The 14,526-nt window shown below is 45.6% G+C and overlaps 1 protein-coding gene across 1 annotated transcript in view; it reads left to right on the top strand.

Moving 5' to 3' along the window:
* LOC311125513 (calcium/calmodulin-dependent protein kinase type II delta 1 chain-like) overlaps positions 1 to 8,740 on the top strand; it is a gene marked incomplete at its 5' end in the record, with an annotated part of 47,026 nt that extends 38,286 nt beyond the window's left edge. The window contains 3 exons of the mRNA XM_084199554.1: positions 4,239 to 4,301; positions 4,948 to 5,113; positions 7,762 to 8,740. Coding sequence (XP_084055680.1) covers positions 4,239 to 4,301; positions 4,948 to 5,113; positions 7,762 to 7,765 — 233 coding nt within the window. The remainder of the gene's footprint in view (positions 1 to 4,238; positions 4,302 to 4,947; positions 5,114 to 7,761) is intronic.
* Positions 8,741 to 14,526: the final 5,786 nt, after the last annotated feature.

The following is a 14,526-nucleotide window of genomic DNA, read 5'->3' as shown; positions in this document are numbered from 1 at the left end:
TCTCCTCCCTCCTACCACTAGCTAACTAAGACCTGTCTCTCTCTCCTCCTCCCTCCTACCACTAGCTAACTAAGACATGTCTCTCTCCTCCTCCCTCCTACCACTAGCTAACTAAGACCTGTCTCTCTCTCCTCCCTCCTACCACTAGCTAGCTAAGACCTGTCTCTCTCTCTCTCCTCCCTCCTACCACTAGCTAACTAAGACCTGTCTCTCTCTCTCTCCTCCCTCCTACCACTAGCTAACTAAGACCTGTCTCTCTCCTCCTCCCTCCTACCACTAGCTAACTAAGACCTGTCTCTCTCTCCTCCCACCTACCACTAGCTAACTAAGACCTGTCTCTCTCCTCCTCCCTCCTACCACTAGCTAACTAAGACCTGTCTCTCTCTCTCCTCCCTCCTACCACTAGCTAACTAAGACCTGTCTCTCTCTCCTCCCTCCTACCACTAGCTAACTAAGACCTGTCTCTCTCTCTCTCTCCTCCCTCCTACCACTAGCTAACTAAGACCTGTCTCTCTCTCCTCCTCCCTCCTACCACTAGCTAACTAAGACCTGTCTCTCTCTCTCCTCCTCCCTCCTACCACTAGCTAACTAAGACCTGTCTCTCTCTCCTCCTCCCTCCTACCACTAGCTAACTAAGACCTGTCTCTCTCTCTCTCCTCCCTCCTACCACTAGCTAACTAAGACCTGTCTCTCTCTCCTCCTCCCTCCTACCACTAGCTAACTAAGACCTGTCTCTCTCTCCTCCTCCCTCCTACCACTAGCTAACTAAGACCTGTCTCTCTCTCTCTCCTCCCTCCTACTACTAGCTAACTAAGACCTGTCTCTCTCTCTCTCCTCCCTCCTACCACTAGCTAACTAAGACCTGTCTCTCTCTCTCTCTCCTCCCTCCTACCACTAGCTAACTAAGACCTGTCTCTCTCCTCCTCCCTCCTACCACTAGCTAACTAAGACCTGTCTCTCTCTCCTCCTCCCTCCTACCACTAGCTAACTAAGACCTGTCTCTCTCTCTCCTCCTCCCTCCTACCACTAGCTAACTAAGACCTGTCTCTCTCTCCTCCTCCCTCCTACCACTAGCTAACTAAGACCTGTCTCTCTCCTCCCTCCTACCACTAGCTAACTAAGACCTGTCTCTCTCTCCTCCTCCCTCCTACCACTAGCTAACTAAGACCTGTCTCTCTCTCTCCTCCTCCCTCCTACCACTAGCTAACTAAGACCTGTCTCTCTCTCTCCTCCTCCCTCCTACCACTATCTAACTAAGACCTGTCTCTCTCTCCTCCTCCCTCCTACCACTAGCTAACTAAGACCTGTCTCTCTCTCTCCTCCTCCCTCCTACCACTAGCTAACTAAGACCTGTCTCTCTCTCTCCTCCTCCCTCCTACCACTAGCTAACTAAGACCTGTCTCTCTCTCTCCTCCCTCCTACCACTAGCTAACTAAGACCTGTCTCTCTCTCCTCCTCCCTCCTACCACTAGCTAACTAAGACCTGTCTCTCTCTCTCTCCTCCCTCCTACCACTAGCTAACTAAGACCTGTCTCTCTCTCTCCTCCCTCCTACCACTAGCTAACTAAGACCTGTCTCTCTCTCTCCTCCCTCCTACCACTAGCTAACTAAGACCTGTCTCTCTCTCTCCCTCCTCCCTCCTACCACTAGCTAACTAAGACCTGTCGCTCTCTCTCCTCCCTCCTACCACTAGCTAACTAAGACCTGTCTCTCTCTCTCTCCTCCTCCCTCCTACCACTAGCTAACTAAGACCTGTCTCTCTCTCTCCTCCCTCCTACCACTAGCTAACTAAGACCTGTCTCTCTCTCTCCTCCTCCCTCCTACCACTAGCTAACTAAGACCTGTCTCTCTCTCTCCTCCTCCCTCCTACCACTAGCTAACTAAGACCTGTCTCTCTCTCTCTCCTCCCTCCTACCACTAGCTAACTAAGACCTGTCTCTCTCTCTCTCTCCTCCCTCCTACCACTAGCTAACTAAGACCTGTCTCTCTCTCTCTCCTCCTCCCTCCTACCACTAGCTAACTAAGACCTGTCTCTCTCTCTCCTCCCTCCTACCACTAGCTAACTAAGACCTGTCTCTCTCTCTCTCCTCCTCCCTCCTACCACTAGCTAACTAAGACCTGTCTCTCTCTCTCCACCCTCCTACCACTAGCTAACTAAGACCTGTCTCTCTCTCTCTCCTCCCTCCTACCACTAGCTAACTAAGACCTGTCTCTCTCTCCTCCCTCCTACCACTAGCTAACTAAGACCTGTCTCTCTCTCTCCTCCCTCCTACCACTAGCTAACTAAGACCTGTCTCTCTCTCTCTCCTCCTCCCTCCTACCACTAGCTAACTAAGACCTGTCTCTCTCTCTCCTCCCTCCTACCACTAGCTAACTAAGACCTGTCTCTCTCTCCTCCCTCCTACCACTAGCTAACTAAGACCTGTCTCTCTCTCTCCTCCCTCCTACCACTAGCTAACTAAGACCTGTCTCTCTCTCTCTCTCTCCTCCCTCCTACCACTAGCTAACTAAGACCTGTCTCTCTCTCCTCCCTCCTACCACTAGCTAACTAAGACCTGTCTCTCTCTCTCTCTCTCCTCCCTCCTACCACTAGCTAACTAAGACCTGTCTCTCTCTCCTCCCTCCTACCACTAGCTAACTAAGACCTGTCTCTCTCTCTCTCTCTCCTCCCTCCTACCACTAGCTAACTAAGACCTGTCTCTCTCTCTCCTCCCTCCTACCACTAGCTAACTAAGACCTGTCTCTCTCTCTCTCTCCTCCTCCCTCCTACCACTAGCTAACTAAGACCTGTCTCTCTCTCTCCTCCTCCCTCCTACCACTAGCTAACTAAGACCTGTCTCTCTCTCCTCCTCCCTCCTACCACTAGCTAACTAAGACCTGTCTCTCTCTCTCCTCCTCCCTCCTACCACTAGCTAACTAAGACCTGTCTCTCTCTCTCTCCTCCCTCCTACCACTAGCTAACCAAGACCTGTCTCTCTCTCTCTCTCTCCTCCCTCCTACCACTAGCTAACTAAGACCTGTCTCTCTCTCCTCCCTCCTACCACTAGCTAACTAAGACCTGTCTCTCTCTCTCTCTCCTCCCTCCTACCACTAGCTAACTAAGACCTGTCTCTCTCTCCTCCCTCCTACCACTAGCTAACTAAGACCTGTCTCTCTCTCCTCCTCCCTCCTACCACTAGCTAACTAAGACCTGTCTCTCTCTCCTCCCTCCTACCACTAGCTAACTAAGACCTGTCTCTCTCTCTCTCCTCCCTCCTACCACTAGCTAACTAAGACCTGTCTCTCTCTCTCCTCCCTCCTACCACTAGCTAACTAAGCCCTGTCTCTCTCTCTCTCTCTCCTCCCTCCTACCACTAGCTAACTAAGACCTGTCTCTCTCTCTCTCCTCCTCCCTCCTACCACTAGCTAACTAAGCCCTGTCTCTCTCTCTCTCTCTCCTCCCTCCTACCACTAGCTAACTAAGACCTGTCTCTCTCTCCTCCCTCCTACCACTAGCTAACTAAGACCTGTCTCTCTCTCTCCTCCCTCCTACCACTAGCTAACTAAGCCCTGTCTCTCTCTCTCTCCTCCCTCCTACCACTAGCTAACTAAGACCTGTCTCTCTCTCCTCCCTCCTACCACTAGCTAACTAAGACCTGTCTCTCTCTCCTCCCTCCTACCACTAGCTAACTAAGACCTGTCTCTCTCTCTCTCCTCCCTCCTACCACTAGCTAACTAAGACCTGTCTCTCTCTCTCCTCCTCCCTCCTACCACTAGCTAACTAAGACCTGTCTCTCTCTCCTCCCTCCTACCACTAGCTAACTAAGACCTGTCTCTCTCTCTCTCCTCCCTCCTACCACTAGCTAACTAAGACCTGTCTCTCTCTCCTCCCTCCTACCACTAGCTAACTAAGACCTGTCTCTCTCTCTCCTCCCTCCTACCACTAGCTAACTAAGACCTGTCTCTCTCTCCTCCCTCCTACCACTAGCTAACTAAGACCTGTCTCTCTCTCTCTCCTCCCTCCTACCACTAGCTAACTAAGACCTGTCTCTCTCTCCTCCCTCCTACCACTAGCTAACTAAGACCTGTCTCTCTCTCTCCTCCCTCCTACCACTAGCTAACTAAGACCTGTCTCTCTCTCTCCTCCCTCCTACCACTAGCTAACTAAGACCTGTCTCTCTCTCTCTCTCCTCCTCCCTCCTACCACTAGCTAACTAAGACCTGTCTCTCTCTCTCTCTCCTCCCTCCTCTCCTTCCAGCCCTGTCTAAAGGTAACAAGCCAGTGCACACCATCCTCCTCAACCCTCACGTCCATCTGATTGGTAAGAAATCAGCCATTTCTAATGATTATAATAATAATATTATAATATCTGTCATTTAGCAGACGCTTTTATCCAAAGTGACTTACAGTCATGGGTGCATACATATTCCATATGGGTGGTCCCGGGAATTGAACCCACTATCATGGTGTTGCAAGCACCACGCTTTACCAACTGAACATTATGTTGTTGTTTTTTTAGCTATGTTATGTTTTATGTAATATTGTTTATGGTTGGTATTCAAATCTACACTGTATGTACATATCAATTCAGAAAGTAAAGCAAATTCAAATTACCAATCCAAATTGTCCTGAAGCATTGAAAATAATATTGGAAATGGAATTTCAGTGTACTTACATTTTTTAAAACATTTTAGTCAATTAGCAGACGCTTTTATCCAGAGCGACTTACAGGAGCAATTAGGGTTAAGTGCCTTGCTCAAGGGCACAGACAGATTTTTCACCTAGTCGGCTCAGAGATTAGAACCAGTGACCTTTCGGTTACTGGCACAACGCTCTTAACCACTAAGCTACCTGCTACTTCCTGAATTGAAACCGGATGGATCCAAACCCTGGTACTTATGTACATTGTGTTTATGATGTTTGACTTGAAGCAAGGAAAAGTTAAGTAATAAAAAAGGTATATCTAGGTGAGAACGCTGCATGCATCGCCTACATCCGTCTGAGCCAGTACATGGACGGGGGGAGGATGCCTCGCACCATGCAGTCGGAGGAGACCCGCGTCTGGTGTCGCAGAGAGGGAAAGTGGCAGAACATTCACTTCCACCGCTCTGGCTCGCCCAGCGTACCATCCCAGTAAGAAACATCTATTAATCAACTAATCAATATCAGAACATTCACTTCCACCGCTCTGGCTCGCCCAGCGTACCATCCCAGTAAGAAACATCTATTAATCAACTAATCAATATCAGAACATTCACTTCCACCGCTCTGGCTCGCCCAGCGTACCATCCCAGTAAGAAACATCTATTAATCAACTAATCAATATCAGAACATTCACCTCCACCGCTCTGGCTCGCCCAGCGTACCATCCCAGTAAGAAACATCTATTAATCAACTAATCAATATCAGAACATTCACTTCCACCGCTCCGGCTCGCCCAGCGTACCATCCCAGTAAGAAACATCTATTAATCAACTAATCAATATCAGAACATTCACTTCCACCGCTCTGGCTCGCCCAGCGTACCATCCCAGTAAGAAACATCTATTAATCAACTAATCAATATCAGAACATTCACTTCCACCGCTCTGGCTCGCCCAGCGTACCATCCCAGTAAGAAACATCTATTAATCAACTAATCAATATCAGAACATTCACTTCCACCGCTCTGGCTCGCCCAGCGTACCATCCCAGTAAGAAACATCTATTAATCAACTAATCAATATCAGAACATTCACTTCCACCGCTCTGGCTCGCCCAGCGTACCATCCCAGTAAGAAACATCTATTAATCAACTAATCAATATCAGAACATTCACTTCCACCGCTCTGGCTCGCCCAGCGTACCATCCCAGTAAGAAACATCTATTAATCAACTAATCAATATCAGAACATTCACTTCCACCGCTCTGGCTCGCCCAGCGTACCATCCCAGTAAGAAACATCTATTAATCAACTAATCAATATCAGAACATTCACTTCCACCGCTCCGGCTCGCCCAGCGTACCATCCCAGTAAGAAACATCTATTAATCAACTAATCAATATCAGAACATTCACCTCCACCGCTCTGGCTCGCCCAGCGTACCATCCCAGTAAGAAACATCTATTAATCAACTAATCAATATCAGAACATTCACCTCCACCGCTCTGGCTCGCCCAGCGTACCATCCCAGTAAGAAACATCTATTAATCAACTAATCAATATCAGAACATTCACTTCCACCGCTCTGGCTCGCCCAGCGTACCATCCCAGTAAGAAACATATATTAATCAACTAATCAATATCAGAACATTCACTTCCACCGCTCTGGCTCGCCCAGCGTACCATCCCAGTAAGAAACATCTATTAATCAACTAATCAATATCAGAACATTCACTTCCACCGCTCTGGCTCGCCCAGCGTACCATCCCAGTAAGAAACATCTATTAATCAACTAATCAATATCAGAACATTCACCTCCACCGCTCTGGCTCGCCCAGCGTACCATCCCAGTAAGAAACATCTATTAATCAACTAATCAATATCAGAACATTCACTTCCACCGCTCTGGCTCGCCCAGCGTACCATCCCAGTAAGAAACATCTATTAATCAACTAATCAATATCAGAACATTCACTTCCACCGCTCTGGCTCGCCCAGCGTAGCATCCCAGTAAGAAACATATTTTAATCAACTAATTAATGTATTAATTAATCAGTTATAGAAATTATAAATACACCAATTTCAGAACATTCACTTCCAACACTCTGTAGTGTCCAGTGTAGACTACCTTCCCAGTCTGTAGTGTCCAGTGTAGACTACCTTCCCAGTCTGTAGTGTCCTGTGTAGACTACCTCCCCAGTCTGTAGTGTCCAGTGTAGACTACCTCCCCAGTCTGTAGTGTCCAGTGTAGACTACCTTCCCAGTCTGTAGTGTCCAGTGTAGACTACCTTCCCAGTCTGTAGTGTCCAGTGTAGACTACCTTCCCAGTCTGTAGTGTCCAGTGTAGACTACCTTCCCAGTCTGTAGTGTCCAGTGTAGACTACCTTCCCAGTCTGTAGTGTCCAGTGTAGACTACCTTCCCAGTCTGTAGTGTCCAGTGTAGACTACCTTCCCAGTCTGTAGTGTCCAGTGTAGACTACCTTCCCAGTCTGTAGTGTCCAGTGTAGACTACCTTCCCAGTCTGTAGTGTCCAGTGTAGACTACCTTCCCAGAAAATGGTATAGTAGTGCAATAACTCATCTCCACCACAGGAGGGCGCCACGTACACGCTTACCATGCTACTGTAATGTGTAGTGCAGTGTTTCCCAATCCTGGTCCTGGGGGACTCCCAACGGGTGCACTTTTTTTTGTTTTTGCCCTAGCATTAACACACTTGATTCAACTAATCAACTCATCAAGCCTTTTGATGATCTGAATCAGGTGTGTAGTGCTAGGGCAACAACCACAATGTGCACCTCTTGGGGTTCCCAGGACCAGGATGAGGAAACGGTTCCCGGAACCAGGATGAGGAAACGGTTCCCAGGACCAGGATGAGGAAACGGTTCCCGGAACCAGGATGAGGAAACGTTGGGTTAGAATCAACTCTACCTCTCCCACTAGTCTAAAACTACCTCTACCGTCGGACCCTGACTACATGTATATCGCTCTGTTTCTGGGTTGACGCTCATTTTACTTTCCTGTGTGTGTGTGTGTGTGTGTGTGTGTGTGTGTGTGTGTGTGTGTGTGTGTGTGTGTGTGTGTGTGTGTGTGTGTGTGTGTGTGTGTGTGTGTGTGTGTGTCTGTGTGTGTGTTTTACAGTTAATGGAATATCAAGCTTCAGTCTAAACTCCAAGACAGGCAACAATCAACTAGCCAACCCCCTGGTCGCCATTTAACCTCTAACCCCGGACCGCTCTGTATGGACATGACATCACACAGGACAAGGATATCAACCCTTAAAGGTCGTCAGTCATCCTAACCACTTAGTCAGCGTCTCCAATGGCACCCTATTCCCTATATAGGCCCTATATTTATTTATATTTTATTTATTTACCTATGGGACCTGGTCAGAAGTAGTGTACTATATAGGGAATAGGGTTCCAGGTCTAAAGTAGTGTACTATATAGGGAATAGGGTTCCAGGTCTAAAGTAGTGCACTATATAGGGAATAGGGTTCCAGGTCTAAAGTAGTGTACTATATAGGGAATAGGGTTCCAGGTCTAAAGTAGTGCACTATATAGGGAATAGGGTTCTAGGGGTCTAAAGTAGTGTACTATATAGGGAATAGGGTTCTAGGTCTAAAGTAGTGTACTATATAGGGAATAGGGTTCCAGGTCTAAAGTAGTGCACTATATAGGGAATAGGGTTCCAGGTCTAAAGTAGTGCACTATATAGGGAATAGGGTTCCAGGTCTAAAGTAGTGCACTATATAGGGAATAGGGTTCCAGGTCTAAAGTAGTGCACTATATAGGGAATAGGGTTCCAGGTCTAAAGTAGTGCACTATATAGGGAATAGGGTTCCATTTGTGACTCTGCCCCTAGAGAGGCCTGCAGCACACAGTGGCCGTTATCACTGGAGCATATTACTGACGTTTGGTTATCTGGTTTTTAAACTGTTTTGGTGCATTTTAAATGTATAGAGATGTTTTTAAAAAACATGTCCCTCCTCCCCTTTGAACTTGTATTTGTATGTGTGTTTACGTGTTGCAATACGAAACGTTTAAAGATCAGAATGTTAAAATCGAGCTTGCTTTTGTTCTGGTGAAATGTATATATGTTATATCTTGTGATTGTTGATAAAAAATAAAATTAAAAAAAAACATTAAATTGCTATTCTTGCTATATCAGAGGACTTTACGTCAAATATTGTATGTAAGTTTATCTTTGCGTTGAGCTAGTTGCTAATGTTTGGTTGAGCTAGGTGCTAATGTTTGGTTGAGCTAGTTGCTAATGTTTGGTTGAGCTAGGTGCTAATGTTTGGTTGAGCTAGTTGCTAATGTTTGGTTGAGCTAGTTGCTAATGTTTGGTTGAGCTAGTTGCTAATGTTTGGTTGAGCTAGTTGCTAATGTTTGGTTGAGCTAGTTGCTAATGTTTGGTTGAGCTAGTTGCTAATGTTTGGTTGAGCTAGTTGCTAATGTTTGGTTGAGCTATTTGCTAATGTTTGGTTGAGCTAGTTGCTAATGTTTGGTTGAGCTAGTTGTTAATGTTTGGTTGAGCTAGTTGCTAATGTTTGGTTGAGCTAGTTGCTAATGTTTGAGGAATTGGGTTTATGCAATATGTACTCCTTATTTAACTCATAGGATTGCAAAATTCCGGTAACATTTTCACAATTCCCAGGTTTCCAGAAATCCCAGTTGGAAGACTCCCAGAATCAGGAGGGAACAAGCAGGAAATCCGGAACCATCCAACCAGGATTTCTGGAAAACCTGCACATTTTGGGGAAAGCTAACAGTATTTTGCAAACCCCCGAATGATCTGTAAAGAGACGCTCAGCAGCAGCTAAAAGGAAGTGTCCTCCGTCCCAAATATTATAGTGCACTACTTTAGACCAGGCTCTTCTGAGGAGAGCAGCGATGGCGGATGGGTTCTCCCTGTAGACGGCAGAGATATCCAACCCTACACAGGGCCCTGGTCTAAAGTAGTGCACTATCAAAGGAATAGGATGCTATTTGGGATACACAGTGAGTGTGATATGTTTGTTTGCCTTCATATCATTGAATAAGAACTAACAGAATGCGTCATTACGTCATTATGAGAAATAAAGACCACAGTGGTAGGAATGCATTGGGGGCGGGGATATCGGGAGTACGATTATAGAATAATAATAATAATAATAATAATGAGAATATCTTGTTTATATTTGTGAATCACTGAGATGTTTGTTGATAATGATATTGAACATCGGTCCTGTCTGTTCCTTCCTGTTCTCTTCAACCAGTCCTCCTGTCTGTTCCTTCCTGTTCTCTTCAACCAGTCCTCCTGTCTGTTCCTTCCTGTTCTCTTCAACCAGTCCTCCTGTCTGTTCCTTCCTGTTCTCTTTAACCAGTCCTCCTGTCTGTTCCTTCCTGTTCTCTTCAACCAGTCCTCCTGTCTGTTCCTTCCTGTTCTCTTCAACCAGTCCTCCTGTCTGTTCCTTCCTGTTCTCTTCAACCAGTCCTCCTGTCTGTTCCTTCCTGTTCTCTTTAACCAGTCCTCCTGTCTGTTCCTTCCTGTTCTCTTCAACCAGTCCTCCTGTCTGTTCCTTCCTGTTCTCTTCAACTAGTTTCATTAGCCCTGTTTATACTTGTTTCTAACATGTGTCCACATTCTGACTGTGCCCACATGTTCAGACATGCAGGTTTACACCTGGTATTAAAATGTGTCTCCTATCCATCCTCTGTGCCCACTTTGTGACCAGATGTCCTGGTCCCTCCCTGTATGCAAATTATTTGACAGATATTCTTTCAAAATAACATTTTATTTATTCATTTTAGACAATTAAGATGCATTGTGATCAGATCTTCCTGCCCACCTCTGGAGAAAAATCATCATTACTCTAAAATCATTGACAGGTGGCACCATTGACTTATGGCATCAATATCTGTCTTAAAATAAAGAAATAAATATTATTTTGAAAGAATATCTTCTGCTGTACCCAACACACACTGACACACACACACACACAGTTGGAGAGGCTGAAGAAGCGATCTATCAGTGATCACTAGGAGGAAGGAAGGATCTGTCAGTGATCACTAGGAGGAAGGAAGGATCTGTCAGTGATCACTAGACTGCAGACAGGAGGAAGGAAGGATCTGTCAGTGATCACTAGACTGCAGACAGGGGGAAGGAAGGATCTGTCAGTGATCACTAGGAGGAAGGAAGGATCTGTCAGTGATCACTAGGAGGAAGGAAGGATCTGTCAGTGATCACTAGACTACAGACAGGAGGAAGGAAGGATCTGTCAGTGATCACTAGACTGCAGACAGGAGGAAGGAAGGATCTGTCAGTGATCACTAGACTGCAGACAGGAGGAAGGAAGGATCTGTCAGTGATCACTAGACTGCAGACAGGAGGAAGGAAGGATCTGTCAGTGATCACTAGACTGCAGGCAGGAGGAAGGAAGGATCTGTCAGTGATCACTAGACTACAGACAGGAGGAAGGAAGGATCTGTCAGTGATCACTAGGCCCCATAGACTTGCTGGAAAGGTGGCATCCTATAACGGTGCCACGTTGAAAGTCACTGAGCTCTTCAGTAAGGCCATTCTACTGCCAATGTTTGTCTATGGAGATTGCATGGCTGTGGGCTCGATTTTAAAGACCTGTCAGCAACGGGTGTGGCTGAAATAGCCGAATCCACTCATTTGAAGGGGTCTCCACATACACTTTACTGTAGTGTAGGTGACCCCTTTCACCTTGAGAAACACAATGAGGTGTGCAGCGTTTGTAGGATCCAAGTAATGGCCTGCGTCCTATCACACCATCTACAGAGAGAGCTGCGCACATGGAGGTGTTTCCCCCCCCCGAGACGTTGTCCAGGCACTTGGACGGTCGCCTGTTGGCCGATGAGGTTCCGCCCACGGCGCTGAGTTCTGGCCAGGTTGAAGCGCGCTTCATCAACAAAGATATATACCTGCGATGGTTCACAGCAGCATCGAGCTCCATCACCCTCTAAAAAATATATTTATTATTTCTACAGTACAGTTCCAGTATAATATTGTGAAGTAGCTGTGATTTAATAGCAACAGTAATACAGTATATAGTGCTGCACCTGAACATACTCGGCCCGCAGTTGTTTCACCCGGTCGTCGTTTCTCTTCAAAAGGCACCAGGTCAATGTGTTCCATAGATACCTGGTGCCTCTTCAAAAGGCACCAGGTAAATGTGTTCCATAGATATCTGGTGTCTCTTCAAAAGGCGCCAGGTCAATGTGTTCCATAGATACCTGGTGCCTCTTCAAAAGGCACCAGGTAAATGTGTTCCATAGATACCTGGTGTCTCTTCAAAAGGCACCAGGTAAATGTGTTCCATAGATACCTGGTGTCTCTTCAAAAGGCACCAGGTAAATGTGTTCCATAGATACCTGGTGTCTCTTCAAAAGGCACCAGGTTAATGTGTTCCATAGATACCTGGTGTCTCTTCAAAAGGCACTAGGTAAATGTGTTCCATAGATACCTGGTGTCTCTTCAAAAGGCACCAGGTAAATGTGTTCCATAGATACCTGGTGTCTCTTCAAAAGGCAGGTGATTGTTGGTAGACTGATGGATGCTACATTGGTAAAGATGTCATCATTCTCCTCAATGGCCTGCTTTATTTCAGACAGCCGTATGTCATTCCTGGCCCTCCCCATTTCCACCACTGTCCGCTCCTGCTGGTCGGTCAGCACACGGCCACCACCACGGGGTCTTCTGTCAATACTGAGGGTAGAACAGAGTATACTGTCAATAGATCATACTGTAAGAATACTGTAAAAATGTTTTGTGAATTTACATGCATTACAATATGTAATTTACTGTAAATGTAATGGTAAAGCATAGTGCATATCCTGCAGACTTACCGGTTCTCTTGGCAAAATGTTCTCATGATCGAATTGACAGTTGGATCTTTTCAGATTGGGGTGAACTAATCTGTCAGCCTCTGCCATGTCCTCTGTTTACCACATGGTCAATGACGATGGCCCGGACTTCATTAGACACAACAATTCCCTGCCGTCTGCCTCCCTCTCTCTGATGTCCAGCTCTTTGACGGGGCCCATGCCCACCTCTCTGATATCTTTGATGGGGCCCAATGCCCACCTCTCTGATATCTTTGACGGGCCCATGCCCACCTCTTTGATATCTTTGATGGGGCCAATGCCCACCTCTTTGACCTCTTTGATGGGGCCCATGCCCACCTCTTTGATATCTTTGATGGGGCCAATGCCCACCTCTTTGATATCTTTGATGGGGCCCATGCCCACCTCTCTGATATCTTTGATGGGGCCCATGCCCACCTCTTTGATGGGGCCAATGCCCACCTCTTTGACCTCTTTGATGGGGCCCATGCCCACCTCTTTGATATATTTGATGGGGCCAATGCCCACCTCTCTGATATCTTTGATGGGGCCCATGCCCTCCTCTCTGATATCTTTGATGGGGCCCATGCCCACCTCTTTGATATCTTTGACGGGGCCCATGCCCATCTCTCTGATATCTTTGATGGGGCCAATGCCCACCTCTTTAATATCTTTGATGGGGCCCATGCCCACCTCTCTGATATCTTTGATGGGGCCAATGCCCACCTCTTTGATATCTTTGATGGGGCCAATGCCCACCTCTCTGAAGGAGCCCTTGTTCACGAGCTCTTTAATTTAAATTGGAATAAGTTTTGAATCCGGCGTCGTTTTGTTTAGCAGTTCATAAACCATGTGCCATGTAATCGGTACATCGAACTAGTTTGCAATCTATATGGCAAAGCTGTCAATTCTTTGGTCCTTAAATTAAATTGGTATAGTTTTTTATTTATCACAATTTTCTTTAACTAATTTTAGTCTTTAATGCAGGGCCGACAGATAAGTTCCTACTTTCTCCCCTTCCACTGGACTCTTCTATTTTGCAGTAATGCTGCAATCAGTTGGTTGTAATTTTGAGTAGAGCAGACAATTCCATATATTTTTGTTAGCTGCATGTGTGACACAACTCCACCAGTCATATTTATGATATCATTTACAAAGATTATACAATTTTTAAACATTCTTTCCAAAAATAATGTTTTTGTTTTTATCAATTAGTAATATTTGAGTTGAACCATCATATTTGTTGTAATATTGGTTCTGTCGTTTCTGATGGATTAAACTGAAATTGCAACCAACTTTCTATGGCCTGTTTTTTAAAATAGCGATATTTTGGAGATGATTTCCTTTTCAAATAACTGAAAGTGAGAGGTTGTAATCTGAATAAAGGGAAAAAAGCCATCCTAGAACACGGGGTGACACATTCTTATCATAATTAATAATTATATAATTGTAATTTAGATGTTTATACTTCACAAACACACATTTTGTTTCTTGTAGTTCTCAAAATCCATACATAGTAGACAGCAATCTAGGGTTTATATACATCATCGGAGTTACCAAATAACTGAAAAGTGAAAGTAAAAAGCCATTTATGCAACTGCCATTTTAAGATGTAGTGTATTAAGATGATGTCTTTGTTAAATGTTTTTCATGAAGAAATGGAATGTTGTTTATGTTAGTATCAAAAGGGAATGTTTTAGGGTGACGCCCCAGGGGTGATTGACCAGAAGAGGGAGCATCATTGTTTATCAAAACAAAGGAGAGGGCGAGCAGCCATTCTGAGGCGTCGCTCTCCGGGTGTCATGTCACCGGTCACTTATGCTGGAAGCTTGTGATCTGAATAAACTTATGATCAAGGATTCGGTATGAGCGGACTCCTTTGTTTATCAGCACTAATTGCCACCACTCACTCGATACGACAAAGACAACTGCGTTATGAAGGTAATATTTTTCGTTTTTTGAATTTAAGATAGCAAAAAATCGTGGTTTATTACAGGTCTAGAGACCAATAGTTTTACGTGACCATAGGAGCATTATTATTTCGACAAGAGAA

This window comes from Coregonus lavaretus (assembly GCF_964263955.1).
Source record: "Coregonus lavaretus genome assembly, contig: HAP1_SCAFFOLD_568, whole genome shotgun sequence".
Lineage (NCBI taxonomy): Eukaryota > Metazoa > Chordata > Actinopteri > Salmoniformes > Salmonidae > Coregonus > Coregonus lavaretus.
This window is presented reverse-complemented; position numbering and strand designations above follow the sequence as displayed.